The 18,857-nt window shown below is 35.5% G+C and overlaps 1 protein-coding gene across 1 annotated transcript; it reads left to right on the plus strand.

The window, feature by feature from the left end:
- Positions 1-3,573: 3,573 nt before the first annotated feature.
- On the plus strand, positions 3,574-6,696 carry LOC111022338 (laccase-17). The gene is made up of 6 exons (XM_022299505.2): positions 3,574-3,725; positions 3,839-3,990; positions 4,091-4,335; positions 4,435-4,563; positions 5,245-6,198; positions 6,300-6,696. Exons 1-6 carry the CDS (start codon positions 3,624-3,626, stop codon positions 6,428-6,430), a joined length of 1,713 nt encoding a protein of 570 aa, XP_022155197.1. The 5' UTR covers positions 3,574-3,623; the 3' UTR covers positions 6,431-6,696.
- Positions 6,697-18,857: the final 12,161 nt, after the last annotated feature.

The raw sequence follows: 18,857 nt of genomic DNA on the forward strand, positions 1-18,857 counted from the left end.
ATTGAGATTGAGAAACAAGATTATTGGCTAGGTTTGAATAGTTCTCCTTGATTAAAGCAAGAGATAAAGTTATTCTTACACAAATTTGGTGGCATCTTTGGGTTTTACGTACTTGAGTATTTGAACTGTCTGAGTAGTCATAGAAATATAGATACTCTACTCTTCGAAGAAATTCATTATTACTTGAGAAAGAATATCGAGTCCATAAGGTAGAATCTGCCAACAACCTTAATTTAGAATAGTTCAAATTAAAGTTGTAGAAGAGTCAAAGCGCGATATCGGTGAAGTCATACTCTAGAAGTCACATGGAAAGAGAACAAGTCACATGAAATTTAATCTCCTCAACTTTCCCAGTTTTTTTACTTTCTCCTTCTTGTGGTCACAGATTGCATTTCGTGGAATGTTGCAAAGGATGGTATTTTTAGTATAGAATCTATAATGAATCTACTAGCATGTCAAAGCAATATCGCACACCGATTGACTCATTTGCCAAAATAGGGGATAAATACTCATGATAGACTCCAAATTAAATTTCCTTCTATATGCTTAAGCCAAAGTTGCTGCACCCATTGCAACCAAAATAGCGATTCTATATGGATCATCTATTTCTCCACTGTGCATACACACAACATCTCTTTGGAGGCGTTTCCTTGATACCTTTAACTTATGCATTGTCCTCCCTGCCGACATCAACGTGTTCATATGGGCATGTATAAACATTCCTCTTTCAAGTTGTAAGAATGTCTTTGGTGCAATGGCTTCTGCTCGATCCTTTAGTTTATTTGGCTAGAGAAAAAAAAATCATCTCTTCTCAATAAATATAAGTCTTCAACCCTCGTCTGGGATGACACATCAAAACAGTTGCCTCCTCATGGTCCATTAAATCGACTTTCTTTTGTAATTATGACATTCCCTCTCTCTTTTTGAACTAGAGCACTTTTATTTAGTCTAGAGCACTTTTATTTAGTCTCCATTTGATGTGCGTGTCTCACCTACACCTTTTGAATATGAATGGTGTCCTATGTTTCAGAGAAAAAAGAAAGTGCCCCTCAAGCTCTCTCTAATTTGTGAACTAATTCTCCTTTACATTTGTGTTTTTAAATAATTCTTTTTCAATATCTTTAATCTCAAAAAAAAATATATATATGAAATTATAATTAAATTCAAATATTTAAACATAATTTATTAATAAAATATAAAATATGAGGGTATTTTGCATCTTATACAAAAACAGTACTAGAGCTGTTTTTTTTTTTTTTTGAAATTTTTAAACTTTAGTAAACTTATTTAATGGTTAACCTTTTGTATTAATCAAACTTAATTTTGTGCAATGTTAAATTTTCATTAAATTTGCTAGTTTTTTAGTTTTAATATTAATTTTTGTTTAAACTTAGTGGATGAATTAATGGAAACTAAATAAAGAGTAAAAATTGCAACGTCACATATCTAATCTAAGTTTAAGGTGAAAATTGATACAATTTATTGACTTTAGGATTAAAAATTTATCTCTCTCTAATAAAAAAACAAGAATTTAAAAATAAATAAACAAGTCACCAAACACCTGGCTTGTGGTTGGAGGATATTTTTATGGCCTTTCCCACTAGAATTTTCCTAATGCTCCAACTGATTTAAAGTGGAGTTTAACCTAAATTGTGGGGAAAATAAGGTATTTTAGTTAATTAAAAAGTGCTATTCAAATTCTTTTATGGTCTTTAGTTGTATAGTCAAAAAGGTAATTTTTAAAAGTTTTAGAATACATAAATGTGTTTTTAGGAGAAAGTAAATATTTTCTTCAAAAGTGTTTATAATTAAAATTTTCATTAAAATCATTTTTCCAATTGCCGTCTCAAAGTTAATTAATTAAGATGTGTGTGGGGATACCTTGAACAAGTGTTTCTAAGTGAGCACCTAATTTTTTAATTTTAAGCCTTTTCAAAACAAAACAAATTAAATGCATGCTTCATCTGAAAGCACTTTAGGTTCTTTTTATCTATTTTTAAAATCTTGCAAATTCTTTTGATTATTGAAAAGGTTTAAATAGTATATTTCTAGCTAGCTAAAAGCAATTTTTACTATTAGATATCTAATATATAAATTAAATTTACCCCAAACTTAAACTTTTGTGTTCAGTGGTGGTTTATTCATCTTTAAAATGGTATTAGAGTGGGAGGTAGAGCGGGATCGGAGGATATCACGTTGATAAAATAAGAGACCTAACAAAGATTTATTATATAAGTGAACTAAAACGGCTATCCCGTTTAAATTAAGAGATCGAGTTGCATGGCTCTACATGCCCCAACATGCCCCAACCTACAAGTTAAACAGCTCACTCGACAGCAACCAAATAATGGAAAAGAAAATTGGAGCCTCCAACAAGAAGACATAGTTTTAGTTACTTGCAAAATGGAATGTCTTGGTCGTTGGTTTGGTTTTGCTTGGAGTAAAATAGCTTCAAATGAAGGATATCCAACTGTTCAATATTTTATCTCTTCCCCAAGAACTGCATGCAATATTCAAACTTTGCTATTTCAACTTACTCCAAACCCTACAACGATAGATCAACTAAACCCCTCTTCCCTTTGTTTTCTCACCAAAAATATAACTAATTATTAATCACAAACTTCCCAACAAACACAACAAAGAAAAAAAAATTTAAGTCAAATTTGACATGTCTTTCATATATATGGTTCTTTCTTGTTACTATTATTTTTGGGCCCGTTTGATAGCGTTTTCATTTCTTGTTTATGTTTCCTATTTTTAATAAAGAAAAATAGAAGTGCATGACTCAAACACTCATGGATTCACGAATGATAAAACAATATTTTTATTTATGTTGGAACAAATTAGAAACCGAAACAAAAAACAAGAAAACTTGTTTTTGTTGTTTTCAAAATTTTTATACAATTTTGAAAACGTTTCTAAAAAATAAGAAACAAAAAATATAAATATTTGTCAAATGATTAGATTTCTTAATAAAATTGGAAACAAAAAACAAAAAACGAGAATGATACCAAACGGACTCTTAATGTCTTTCTCTCTCTTTCTTTTTGTTCTCATTTTTTCTTTCAAGATACGAGAATGAGTTGCAATAAAATAATAGAAACATTCATGGTTGGTGAAGATCGTGGTTAAAAAAACAAATAGAAGTCCATTAGATCTATGAGAATATATATCTAAATAAAAGTTTACAACAAGTTTTGACACCATGATCCGTTGGATATAACTTTTCGAGAATAGTATTTTTAAGTAAAAAACATCATTTTCTACAGATTATTTAAAAGAAAATAGAGGGTTTAGTTCGAGAGAAGAGAAATCAAAATCTAATTAACTTAAACTAAATGAAAGAAAGTTTTAATTTTAGAGAGAAGAAATCAAAATTGCAATGTTGATTATCTTGGACACTACTCTAAAGTTGTTCCAACAGCTGGCCCTCCCTGATTAACGAATATGTCCATATCAAAAGTAAGTGTGTTCTTGATTTTCATTATTCTCTCTCCCATTTTGACCAACCAAACACTTCTCTTTTCTCCACTATATATACTGTACCCATAATCCATTAATTCACACAGCAGCTCAAGATTCACCCACCAATAATTTCCAACACCCAAAAAGCTTGAACAAAAATGGGTGTCTCTGATCTCAAATTCTTCCTCCTCTGCTTCATTTGCTCATGCATGATTCCTCACCTGGCATTTGCAGGCATAACCAGGCATTACGAGTTTGAAGTATGTATTTTTTTTTTCTTTTGTTCAGTTTACACAACTTCTTACTTGGAGATATATATTTTTTGAATTTACACAATAATAAATAATACTCTTTTGAACACTATATTTTGTAGATTAAATTGCAAAATGTGACACGTTTGTGCCACGCGAAGAGCATGGTGACGGTCAATGGCAAGTTTCCTGGGCCTCGTATTGTTGCTAGGGAGGGTGACCGTCTTCTAATCAAAGTGGTTAACCATGTCCCTAACAACATGTCTATTCATTGGTAAAAAGTTATTTATATATGAAGTAAAAAAGTAAAAAAAAAAGTTATTCTTATTTATTAAAGATCGTAACAATATAATAATTTATGTGTGTGAGTTTAGGCATGGAATAAGGCAGCTGAGATCGGGGTGGGCTGATGGGCCAGCATATATAACTCAATGTCCAATACAAACTGGGCAAAGTTATGTGTACAATTACACCATTGTTGGGCAAAGAGGAACTCTTTTCTGGCATGCTCATATTTCTTGGCTAAGATCAACAGTGTATGGGCCTCTGATCATCCTCCCCAAACATGGAGTTTCATATCCATTTACAAAACCCCACAGGGAGGTTCCAATCATCTTTGGTGAGCTCTCAAATTTCAAGCCAATTTTAATTTATTATCTGTCAACTGGTTAACCAGAGTGTGTTAATTATTTCTATATCTTTAAATTGTGTTTTTTAGGAGAGTGGTGGAATGTAGATACTGAGGCTGTCATTAGCCAAGCACTACAAACAGGTGGAGGTCCAAATGTCTCTGATGCTTATACCATGAATGGTCTTCCTGGACCTTTGTACAATTGCTCTGCCAAAGGTATAGTAAAATATCATTAATGAATGTTATTAAACCACCGGTGAACCTAAAAACTTAAATTGATGACTCATTTATTGGTTTTAAAATTTGTGGAGGCTCAACAAGTGGTAATCAATATTAAATGAAAACGAAAATGACAATTGATCTCTACCATTATAAGAAATAAGAAGAGTAGTCCATATATACTATAAACTTTTATTAAATGATCTCTTATTTTTTCACGTGAGATCGTGCCCTTAAAGAGGGTGGCTCTTTTAAAAATCATATTTTGGACCGGAGGTTTGTTTGAAATTGTTGGACTCACTTTGGTACCATATTATAATATCAATAAAAGAAAATGAGTAATAAAGCCCCAATAATATTATTAAGAGATGAATACGATTACTCTTATTGAAATAGAGATAACAATGCCAGATTAAACTATTCAAACTCATCATTAAACTATATACAACGGAAAATAGAAAATTGGTTAATGAGAGGAGTAACCCAGATTTATAGATCTTAATATCTTCCGTTCTATAAAATTGTCACATTTGTAAAATCTTATCCCTCTTGCTATATTTACAAATATGACAAAACTATTATTCATCCTCGCACCCATTATAATACTTTTCCTCTTATTATTATCATTATTCTTGGTTCTCCTGCGTTTCTAGTAATCGTGTAAAACTCGGTTTGCAGACACATTAAAACTGAAAGTGAAGCCAGGAAAGACATACATGCTGCGTCTAATCAACGCAGCACTAAACGACGAGCTTTTCTTCAGCATAGCAAACCACAGTCTCACAGTGGTGGAAGCAGACGCCATGTACGTCAAACCCTTCGAAACCGACACCCTTCTGATCGCCCCAGGGCAGACCACCAACGTCCTTCTCCACACCAAATCCAACTCCCCAAACGCCTCCTTTTACATGCTGGCTCGCCCCTACGCGACAGGCCAAGGCACGTTCGACAACTCCACCGTCACAGCAATTCTCGAATACATTCCCGATTCGCAAAACAAAAACCTCCCACTTCACGCCCCAACTCTCCCCGCCTTGAACGACACCTCATTCGCCACAAACTTCACCGCAAAACTCCGCAGCCTGGCCAGCTCCGAGTTCCCAGCCAACGTCCCCCAGAAGGTTGACAGGCAATTTCTGTTCACTGTGGGGCTGGGGACAAGCCCTTGTAGCCACAAGAACCAGACCTGTCAGGGACCAAACGGGACCATGTTTGCTGCTTCGGTGAACAACGTTTCGTTTGTGATGCCGAGTAGGGCTCTGCTTGAAGCTCACTACACGGGGCAGTCCAACGGGGTTTACAGCCCCAACTTTCCGAGCAGGCCTGTTTTTGCGTTCAATTACACTGGGAATCCGCCGAACAATACCATGGTTGGGAATGGGACGGAGTTGGTGGTGTTGGCGTTTAATGCGAGTGTGGAGGTGATAATGCAGGACACGAGCATTCTTGGAGCGGAGAGCCACCCTCTGCATTTGCATGGATTTAACTTCTTTGTGGTTGGGCAAGGATTTGGGAACTTTGATCCTAACAAAGATCCTCCCAAGTTTAACCTTGTTGACCCTGTTGAAAGGAACACTGTTGGTGTGCCTTCTGGAGGATGGGTGGCCATTCGCTTTCGAGCTGATAATCCAGGTGAGTTATGAGTCAATTTTACCAACCAGATAAATATATTATTTTCTCAAAATTATTGGCCATTGGGGAGTAAAAGCATTGACCTTTGTGTTATGGGACAGGTGTATGGTTCATGCATTGCCACTTGGAGGTGCACACAAGTTGGGGTTTGAAGATGGCTTGGTTGGTATTGGATGGAAAGCTCCCTAATCAGAAGCTGTTGCCTCCCCCATCAGATCTTCCCAAATGTTGAAACTTTACCATTTTTTTTCCCTCTTGTTTATTGCTATTTTGTCTTGTTTGGAATTTTGAAAAATCATGTTTTTTATTTTTTAATTATTATTTTACCCTTGTCCTTGTCCAAGGCTGAGATTGAAGAATGCGGATCCCTTTTTCTTGTGTACTTGAGTTGGGGTTGGCGATTGATTGCTTTTCCCTCTCCGTCTAAGAGAGATCGGCTAATATATGTACGGTTGTAACATGGATTTCTTTGTTCATTAACAAAGTAGAGTTTGATTATTATTGAGTTTTAATTCTTAATTACATTTTACCCTTAAATATTTAGTTGGTTACTGTTTTCTTTATTAATTAGAAGAAACGAGGAATGACAAACAAAAAACGAAAAATGAAAAACTAGAAAATATGAAAATATGAATGTTGCTAAATAGATCGTTCTATAGTAACACTACAAGAAAAATGAGTTTCAGAGACACTTAAAAAATGTCGCTGAAAATCCAATTTTGTCGCTAAAAGTTTCAGCGACGAAACTTTATTCGTCACTAAGGACGTCGCAGATAACTCATCGTTTAAAGTTTCAGCGACATTATATGTTGTCGCTAAAACTAATTTTCAGCGACATCTCCAGTTATCGTTGAAAACAATTTTCAGCGACTTTCGTTATACTATGTCGCTGAAAATGATTTTCAGCGACAGCATAAAATGTCGCTGAAACACATTTTCAGCGACAATATTGATTGTCACTAAAAACCAGTTCCATAATAGGCAATATCATGTTTTCTTTCCAACTTCGCCTTCAATTTTGTTCAATTTCTGTGCTTTAAAATGACACATATATAAAACGTCGCTGAAAAGTATTTTTAATATTAAAAAATATGTAAGGTAGATTCTCTAAATGTGTAACATCCTATTATAAAAAAAAAAAGTACTTTCTAGCTACAAATAACAATTTGTCTTATAAGTTATTCAATTACATATAACAAAAGAAAACATGTTGTTTTGTGCACGAAATTCTTCTTCTGAATGATCCAGCACAGCCGCTTTTAATGACATAGTATATCCTATAAAAAATTAACAACACAACTTATTTAACATGAAAATATAATCAAAAGAGTTTTTTGACCTATTAAACCAACATATATATATCTATATTCACACCAACTTACTAAATAATGAAAAACGTAGTGAATAACACTAAACCAATCAACAAAAAGTAATCTATTAGAACTCCAAAATCATAGTTTATAATCCAAACAACTATTAAATCATTTCTAAAACAAACAAAATTGTAACACTACAAGAGAAATAGCCATGTTATATCAACACTATAAACAACCTAAAATGCTCATAACTTCATAAAATACTAATAAACTCATTTGTATATATATACAACACAAGTAATGACTACCATAACTGCAAGATCATCACGACATTTCAACTACATCAAAACTAATATTTATAAGTATATGCATCAAACGATCGTTGTTATGCTTCTATTAACATCATAAACAACTCAAATGCTCCTAACACTTGAATTTACTAACAAACTTATATTAGACATAATATATGCTATGACTACCATAAACCTATATTAGCCATAATATAAGCTATGACTATCATAACTGCAGGATAGCCACAACACTTAGCTACGTCAAAACCAGCATTTCATAAGTACATGCATCAAATATGTAGCTACACTTCTATTAACATCATGAACAACTCAAATGCTCATAACATATGAATATACTAACAAATTCGTATCGATATAACATAAGTCTTGACTACCATAACTGCAGGATAGTCACACCACTTCAAAGCACATCAAATCCAATATCTATTATAAAGTATCATCTACTTAAATATTCATCTACTATGGACAATATGTATGAATACCTTTTTAAACATCATTCGACGGTTGAGAATTAGCTCGTTGTGACGATCCTTCTCCAGCATTGCTTAGCCTGTTTACAATTTCTTGTAACTGACTCAATTGAGCCATTACTGATTCAAGCAGGCTTTGTTGCGTCTGTACAACGGATTGCAATTGAGCGATTTGATTTCTTGACTCTCTATTTCTTTGAGAACTTCGTTCAACTGAGTCGTTGCTGTTGGTGGTCTCTATCCAAGTGCACCTCGCCTACCTAGTACTTGAACACTGATTTGTCGAGCTAAAGGAGGTTCTGCACCTTCTTCCACTGGTGCATTTTTCAGTTCAACCATTTGTTCCTACAATGTTCATATATAAATAATATTAGTACATGTCAAATAACACAAAAATAAAAAAAGTAGTTTTACCTACATGTTTTTGACCAGCCACCGGGCTCACCCACTCGTCGTTCATCCTTTTGTGTGTTACTTCGAACAGTTCAATGTCATCTACCTCTCATCCCTCTTTGTTTTTCTACATAATTCAAACAAGGTTATGAGTAGTGAAATATTTTTGAAGTTATAACAAGAAAAGAGATACATACAATGTTTTCTCTGTGACGTAAAAATGCGATCGTTCGTGTGACCGTACAGTACAGACGCTCGAGCTCTAGTGTTTGTTTCATAAATTTTCTGACATATATATAATAGTTAGTAGCAAAATACTTAGAATAAAACTAATTCATATCTACAAGACATACCTTAAACTTCTCTATTTCCCAACAATCGCATAAGCGATGCCAATCTTCATCTCGTGCAACATCTTTGTGTTTGTGATGTCGTGCTTTTTCTGAGGAATATTGCATGTAATGCTTATGCAACCTATACCGGAAATCTCTATGCCTACTACTCATCTCATGCTCCAGATAACGATAAACAATTGGATCATTGAGATCGAGAATGAATTAGTTCTAACAATAAACAACAAAAAGACGATGTGTTAATGATAATCACAATATAACAACATTTTAAAAAGTGTAACTAAATGAAACTTACGCTAAGTATATTTATAATACTGTTTTTATCGTCTTGGTTGACATCTGACCAATGTTCACAATTCAGAGGAACGATTGACCGCACCCATACCCCAATTTGAGAGACCAATTTCGAACTATGGCTACAAACTTGCTTGCCATCTTATTCTTCGATATTAATTTCTTTCAGACCATGATTTTGGACATGTTTATCAACATTCAGCCCTCTAGTGTTGCGTTTCCCTTTTCTTTTAGTCATGCCAGAACCTACATGAAAGATATCATATATTTATATATTTAAGTTTAACTTGGAATAAAAAAAGATTTCTATTTAAAGATCATACTCTGTGCTGTTTGATTAGCCTCTCTTGGTTGAGTGCTTTCTATTCTATCGACATTGCTTGTGTAACTCCGTCGGTTTCCTGGTCCAAGATTTTAAGACGACATCCTGTAACATAATAATGGACAAAATCAAACTGTAATTAATAATAGGTCGAAATAGAAAAATAGTGTAAATATAAGACGAAATATTACATGCATATTTATCGACTTACAAATAAGTTTATATGTCACTATCGCTCTCTTCATTGACTAATAACATATTGGAATCTGTGCTTCCAGAATCATCACTAGAATACTCAAAATCAAACTCTTCTTCATCACTAGTTGTTTTCTCGTCACTATCTATATATACTGCATCTTCAATAGGAATCAGCTCAACATCTTCTCTATTGGAGGTTTGTGAATCTAAGTTATCATCAACTTATGGGTAACATGTGCGAATGCTTTCATCCGCCACTACTTCTTTCGTTTCATTATTTTCAGCCTCCGGAATATCCCACACATGTCTTGGTTGAATTTGTTGAACAATCTTCTATTCTTGACCAAGTTTGTAATCATCTAAGTAGAATACTTGGCCAGCATGACTTGCAAGTATGAATGGCTCGTCTTTGTACCATCTATAACGAGTATTAATCGATGTATAACCATCAGATACATTAATTCTATCCTTTTTGAACTTGTATCATACCATTCACATTTCAAAAGAATTACTGACTTCAGATGAATGTATTGTAGCCTAATTACTTCATGCAACACGCCATAAAATTTATTTGTCCGGTTTCATCATCTCTAGGCACCATCACGCCACTATTTTGTGTAACTCGACGACTATCATGCTCTTTTGAATGGAATCGAATTCCATTGGCTATACACCTAGTGTAAGATCGAACACAGTCGTTTGGGCCAATTGCTAGGGCATATAACGCATTAGAAATCCCTTTTTCACGATACAATACTTGAGCCTAGTCAAAGAGTTTAATTTATAGTTAAAATAATGGAGATAACAGAGTTGTCACTCTAAAAAGTACCAACTTACTTTTTTTAAAACCAAGTAGGAAATTCCAATTGTTGTCTCCTGTGCAAATCACCATGACCGTTTGATTGGAGAAGACTTATATGCTCCCAAAACATGAAACATATCTTAATTTCATCGTAATGTCAAAATCTAGTATTAGAGTTGTACTAGAATAGATATGTACTTTAAGTAAGGTTCCACTTCATCACAATTGTTTAGAATATACCAATGTATTTTTTCTAACACATTAGAAGTCAAGCGTTTAAATTGGCTACCACCCAATAGTCGTACATGTCCAGAAAAAACCGATAGCTCACTATTGTTCTCTACATCCTTGACATTATCATAATTATGCTCACTCCTATTGAATCTTGTTTCAATCCCATGTAAATACATAGAACAAAAAGTTAAAGATTCATTTATGATGTAAGCTTCTGCAATTGAACCTTCAGGTCGAGCTTTGATGAAGCATATTGCTTCAAATATCGCAGACTCCTAATACAAAAATCGTGAAGAATGACTCAGGACTTAAAATCAATCGTAGGAAAAAAAATGGAATGAACGAAAAATGATACATTTTCATACCTTTCAATTCGGTACATACAACTATAACCCATTGGACCAACGATCGTTGCTTCCCACGACAAATGAACAACTAAGTGAACCATAACGTCAAAAAATGCTGGTGGAAAGATCTTTTCCAACTTACACAGGATGAACACTATGTCAGTCTACATTCTTTCTAATTCTGATATACGCAGAGTTTTTGCACATAAATCATGAAAGAAGTTTGACAATTCTGATATAGTTGTAGCAATATCTTTGGGTATATATGGCCGAATACCAATTGGAAGAAGTCTTTGTAATAAAACGTGACAATCATGACTTTTCAGATCGGTGATTTTGCCCTCATTCGCGTTCACACATCGAGATATATTCGAAGCAAAACCATCTGGAAACTTCACAGATTTTAAAAATGTACATAAGCTAACTTTTTCACTCGCAGTTAATGTGAACGATGCATGAGGCTTCACACACCTGCCTCCAATTTCTTGTATATGAAGTTCTTTTCTAATTTTCAAGTTTGCTAAATCCTCACGAGCTTTAATGGTATCTTTAGTCTTCCCATCAATATTCAATATAGTACCAACCAAATCATCACTAATGTTTTTCTCAATATGCATCACATCAAGTTTATGACGTAACATAAGATTTTTCCAATATGGAAGATTAAAGAAGATACTTCTTTTACTCCAATTGTGCTTGTTAGCTAATCGCTTACGTTTGTTATCAGATACTATTGTAGGATGCTTGCTCAACGTAGGGAAACTCATGAATTCAATTGATTTATAATATCTTGTCTAGTTAACATCTTCGAGGCTAATCTAAATTCTTGTTTCCCATCGTGTTGCCTACTCCTACGCCATATATGTGTTTAAGGTAAATATCGACGATGTCCTATGAAACAGATTTTGCTTTTCAATCTCATTGAACTCGAATCATCGTTGCAAACTGGACATGCGTTATATTTTTTCGTCCTCCAACCAGACAAATCACCGTAAGCTGGAAAATCATTAATCGTCCACAATAGTGCCGCATGAAGTTGGAAGAAAGATTCACTAAAACTATCATAGGTGCGAATGCTATTCACCCACAATTCATTCAACTCATCTATCAAGGGTTGTGAATAAACATCAATCTCTTTACCAGGAGACCTTGGCCCAGGGATGAGTAGAGATAGAAAAATAGATGATTCTTTCATGCACTTCCAAGGAGGCAAATTATGTGGAATGAGCATAATTGGCCACATACTGTACGATAAACTCATATTTTCGAAAGGGTTAAAACCATCTGAAGAAATCGTCAATCTCACATTACGAGCATCTGCAGCAAAAGAGGGTACTTTCTATCAAAGTGTTTCCAACCCTCAGCATCAGTAGGATGTCGAAGTATTTCTTCAGTTTCACACCTTTTATCTTTATGTCACCTCATATCCTCAGCAGTATGTTTTGAAACATATAATCTCTACAATCTTCCCTTCAATGGAAATTATCTCAGGACCTTGTGGGGAATTTTTTCCCTTTTGATTTATTCAGTTTGTACCTCGACTCTCCACACTGAGGACAATTGTCAAGAGATGCATATTCTTTCCAAAATAAAACACAATCATACTTACACACGTGAATTGATTCGTATCCCATCCCTAGATCACGTAATTTTTTCTTAGCCTCATAATTTGATTTAGGAAGCTTTACACCATCTGGAAATGCATCGTTCAATAATTGGAGTAACATATCAAATGATTTATCACTTCAATGATTAAGAACTTTAGTATGCATAAGCTTCATTAAAAAATTAAACGATGTATACTTCGAACATTCTGGATACAACTCTTCTTTAACATCGCGAAACATTTCAGAAAATATATTATTAGTCTCCTGCTGCTCACTGGATTCTCCGGAACTGTCTTCAAACACTGGACCATTTAAATCATTCATCATTTGAAGCATCTCATTATCATTGACCATAGTTGTCACTTGATCCATACGATTCCCACCATCATCTGGTCTATTATTTCTAACAGAATCTGAAAATGTTGCTCCAAAAAACCTTTATCCAAGTCTTAAAAATGAAGAAAGATCTACATTTTATCCAAATACGATCCGTAGCAATATTTTCTATAAAAACATATAACTTATAGTTAATTACCTAACTCTAAATTTGATTTAACTAAAACTAATGTGAATTATAACTAAAAACGGTATCGAGATATATCGTCACACCAAAAACTACATAATCAAAACATCAAATCAAATTCAAATAAGTCTCACCAGAAAATAAACACCAAATTGATTTATATAATCTTCATAATTCATGTCTAACATAAAATTTATAAAAAAAAACACTTCGGAATTCATATCCAACACAAACTTCAAACTCATAAACTTCATAATCAAAACTAAGTGCTAATCAATATCCAAAACTACACTTCAATGTCCATCACGAAACTAAGTGCTATGACAAAATCCAACAATTCAAAGCATCAAATAAGAATCGAATAACTCACATCACTTCATTGCAATATTAATTAACATTCACAAAGAAAAAATCAAAAAAATCAACGTCAACTCCCTTATATACATCTTCACTCGACCCAACTCCCTTCCATTCTATTTTTACTCCCACAAACTACATCAAAATCAACTTCAACAACATCCAAATACAACAAACATTCAATTGACATCATAATCAGTACACAAACACTTCATTACTAAATTCCAATTCAAATCCATAATGTATATTTCTAAAAAATCGAACCTTGAGATGGTGATGCTTACAGCAGCCGGCACGGATGGACAGTAGCCACAAAACTCACGGAGCAAGGCACGATGAACCAAAACTGAAATGAGAAATTATATGAATCATAAACTTAATCGAGCGGTATTTTGACAAAAGCATTCATTCGAGGAGGACAAGAAGCTTACTTTTTGTAAGATTGAAAGGGAATACAACAAAACCCCCAATCTTCCCACGGCCGAACTTCAAAATCTATCACCAAATTCCATTTCAAAATCACACTTCAAAACATCAAATAAAATCCAAATAACCCATATCTAACATAATCATAAAAATCAAATATATAAACTTTACAATCCATAGTTAACATAAACTTCAAATAAGAAACTAGAGAATGCATATCCAACATAAACTATACAGTCCTTACCTCCCATAGAATGTTGATGAATAAAAAACATAATTAGAATCATAAATGTCTTTCAAAGGGAAAAATAAGAACTCTACTTCTATTAGCTCAATGACTTGCACATACCAAATCAAAACACCCCACATAAATTTCTATTTAAAATAAGATTCATAAATCTAAACAACCCACATTTTAACTCATTCCAAAATCAAATCCTAAACCATCCAAAAGTGAAAATACAACTTAAGGAAGAGATTAAAACACCCCACATTTTAACACATTCCAAAATCAAATTCTAAACCATCCAAAAGTGAAAATACCAAATCAAAACACCCCACATAAATTTCTATTTAAAATAGGATTCATAAATCTAAACAACCCACATTTTAACTCATTCCAAAATCAAATCCTAAACCATCCAAAAGTTAAAATACAACTTAAGGGAGAGATTAAAACACCCCACATTTTAACACATTCCAAAATCAAATCCTAAACCATCCAAAAGTGAAAATACCAAATCAAAACACCCCACATAAATTTCTATTTAAAATAGGATTCATAAATCTAAACAACCCACATTTTAACCCATTCCAAAATCAAATCCTAAACCATCCAAAAGTGAAAATACCAAATCAAAACACCCCACATAAATTTCTATTTAAAATAGGATTCATAAATCTAAACAACCCACATTTTAACCCATTCCAAAATCAAATCCTAAACCATCTAAAAGTGAAAATACCAAATCAAAACACCCCACATAAATTTCTATTTAAAATAGGATTCATAAATCTAAACAACCCACATTTTAACCCATTCCAAAATCAAATCTTAAACCATCCAAAAGTGAAAATACAACTTAAGGTAGAGATTAAAGAATATCCACTCGAATCTGCGACTACCCACTCGAATCCAGCGACTATATGCAACGACAACCACCACACCTCGATACCCGCAACCGGAGGAGGTGAACGGCCACTAGAATCCGCGACTACCCACTAGAATCCGACGCTACCCACTCGAATCCGGCGACTATATGCGACGACAACCACCATACCTCGATACCGGCAACCGGAGGAGATGAACGGCGACGGGAGGTGCTGAAATCGGCGACGCGACGACGGAGGGGAGAAGAAATTGCATTGGGCGGCGAGGGTTTGCAAAATCGCGAAGTGAGGAAGATGGGATAAAATCTGGGATTTTCAGCGATACATACAACTTATGTGTCGCTGAAAGTGCATTTTCAACAATATTGCGCTAACGGCGTCGCTGAAAATACACTTTCAGCGATATTCTGTTGATGGCGTCGTTGAAAATGGTTTCAGCGACAACACGTGTGTCGTTGAAAATTACTTTCAGCGACATATACTTCAACACGTCGTTGAAAATAATATTCAGCGACACTGTATGTTGACAGTGTCGTTGAAACAATATTTTAGTGACATTGTTGCTAATATGTCGCTAAAAATATGTCGCTGAAAGCTCCGTTTCTTGTAGTGTAATCTTGTAAGAAGGCATTTCAACTTAATTATGAAGTATTTGCCCATCATCAAAAGTCATATGAGCTTCAGTCATATATAAAAAGGGCAACTGCATAAATAATGATCAAAATAAATAAGGTGTTTTAGGTTAAAGAATCCTAAATATTATTTTAGACAAATATATCCCTATAACTATATGTGCTTAATTTTAGGGATTTTATTTGGTACAACAACTTGCAAAAACAACGCATCCTAATTATACGAATTAATTTTAAATAATCAAATTTAAATAACTAAAATCTAATTTAAATTTTGAAAGTATATTTTGAAAGTAGATAAATAAAAATTTATTCAAAATTTGACTAACGTTTAAAATTTATAAAGAAACTACATATACTAAAACAGATTTCGGGTCTGAGTGATTTGTTTTGGTCTCAACTACCATCATATAGAAATGCGATTAGTATAGAATTTTCTAGGCTGTTATATGCCCACCAGCTTCCACTTTAGACCAATATGAGTCTTTTCAGATTGCTCCAGGTCAAACACGCTTAACTTTGAAGTTTTTACGATTGAATTACCGAAAAGGAAGGTGCACCTTGTTAGTATAGGTAGTAACTATTATTTCTTTTAAGCTTTCTTAACCATACTTTCTATGGTCTCAGGATCCCTCTCATTCGAATGTGGTATCGGTTCATTCTAGTCGGGCGTTACAATATTAGGTAGTTTCAAATGGGTAGGAAACAACATTTGAATGGAAAAGTAAGTTTGTTGGGTGGTTAAATACTTGTAAATTCCAAAAAAAAAAAAAACATAGGAAGAGCATTATGGGGAAAAAACTAAAAAAATTCAAATATCAAATATATCATTTTGCCATTTTTGTAAAATTATAAAAAAAAATGGACATTTTCTTAAGTGGGTGGCATAATTTAGCCACTTACTTAAATTCTACTACATAAAACAAAGAATAATTTATAAGAAAGAAAAAAGCAAGACAAAAAACACCTTCAAGAGAGACTATGATCAAAATTGAACTAATCTTCCAATTAACCAAAATATACCAGGTGTATCTTTACACTCTTTAGCTAGGTGACTCAAACAATCACCACCAACAAAAGAAATAAGCGGTATATCTTACACTTTGTTTATGCAAGGATATGCACAATAGTGTATTTCAGATTGCAGCTCGAACTCGGCTTTCGGACCGATCTGAATACTTGGGCGGACCTGCACAAAAAGGTGAGCACTCCGACGATCAAGTCAGTATAGGTCGGATTCCCAGTTTAGTTCGAGGTCAGAAATCATCGTATCTGATCGCGGAGTGAGGTCCTCTACTTATGGGTGGTAGTCTCGCTAATCTCGCGACGGTTACACCCGGTAATCTCGGGACCGTCGGTTACACCCGGTAATCTCGGGACCGACGGTTACACCCGATAATCACGCCGCTGACAGTAGCTCACATCAGCCCCCACCGAGCTTCCCGGTAGGTCGGACCTCGGCCAGGTTCACCTCGGCCCTCATACTTAGTATCTGTCAACGCTAGTGGTGGTGATCTCGGCCGTCCGAGCTGGGCATGACTCATGACTCATCTTGGAGCACCAATAGGGGTCCTCCACGTGTCCAGGGTATTCTTTTCCCCAAACATTGGTCCCCTCTCTGTCTGGTCCGATCTCGACCTGGCAGAGAAGTTCATTCGACTTGCTTTGGACGCGTGGCGACTTCCTATTCGTGGGAAAATATAACCGTTGCGATGGATTTATCGTCGGAATATTCAAATATTCCGACGCTTCGGATCTTAGGGAGGATCCTAGCCGCTCGTTGATTACACATGTACGGTGGGGAAATTTTTCCGACGAGCTATAAATACCCCCAATCCTTCAGGTCATACCTTACGTTCCCTGAATTCTTGGAGTTCGATCTGAAGGCAGCTCGAACCCTTGGTAGGTCGGTCTCTTCCCTCACTTTCTCTTTCGAACATAGTTGCCATGTCGTCCTCTTTTAGCAGCGACTTAGGGTCCGATGAGGATTTAGCTCGTAGGTTAGAGTCCGAGCTCGAGGAGATAGAAAACTTTAGGTTCTTCGATGACGGGGAGGATAGTGATGCCTCCACCTCGGGTCAGGGTTTGGAATACCCTTCTAGGATACCTGAGCACTACCTCGGATCCCTTCGTAAGGGGTTCGCTATCCCTGAGAACATCCTCCTTAGGATTCCGGAGGAGGGGGAGAGAGCTGACAATCCTCCAGAGGGATGGGTCACTCTCTACTTCAAAATGTTTGAGTACGGCCTCAGACTTCCCCTTCACCCTTTCGTCCAAGAGTTTCTTTTCCGAACTGGGCTGGCTCCGACTCAAGTGGCCCCCAATGGGTGAGGTGTCATTTTCGCTTTGGCCATCCTTTTTTGGCTACGAGCTCGGGATAGTGAAGAGGCCGAGTTGTTGGACGTAGACCAGCTCCTCGCGTGCTTCGAAGCGAAAATGATAGCTAAGAAGCCTGGTCGGTTCTATATGTGCGCAAGGAAAGGCGCAGGCGGTATAGTTAAGGGGCCGACCTCCATCAAGGGATGGGTGAGGAAGTGGTTCTACGCTTTTGGGGAATGGCTTGCAAAGGACGAGTCAGGTCGTTCCTTCTTTGACGTTCCCACTAGGTTTGGGAACCTAGGTACGGAGTAGTTCTTACTTTTTGTGATTTTCTTTCCTGTCATTCAGGTCTAACTCGGATTTTGTCTTTGTGCAGTTTCAATCCGACCAGTCCCCGAGCTTACACAAGCCTCCTTCGACACGTTGAAATATTACAAGGAGCATTTTCCGAGGGGTAGGAAGGTCGGAACCTTGGTGACCGACAAGCTGCTGCTTGAGTCCGGGCTGCTAGATTACAACCCTGCAGTTCGTCCCGTTGAATCCTCAAGGCCGAACTCCGAATTAGGTATGCCGAGCTTGCTACCCCCTCCTTTTCCTCTAACTTTGTGCTGATTTCTTTCCTTTGTTTTGCAGCCATGGTTTGCG

This window comes from Momordica charantia (genome assembly GCF_013281855.1).
Source record: "Momordica charantia cultivar OHB3-1 chromosome 4 unlocalized genomic scaffold, Mcharantia_2.0 BLBB01000004.1, whole genome shotgun sequence".
Classification (NCBI taxonomy): Eukaryota; Viridiplantae; Streptophyta; class Magnoliopsida; order Cucurbitales; family Cucurbitaceae; genus Momordica; species Momordica charantia.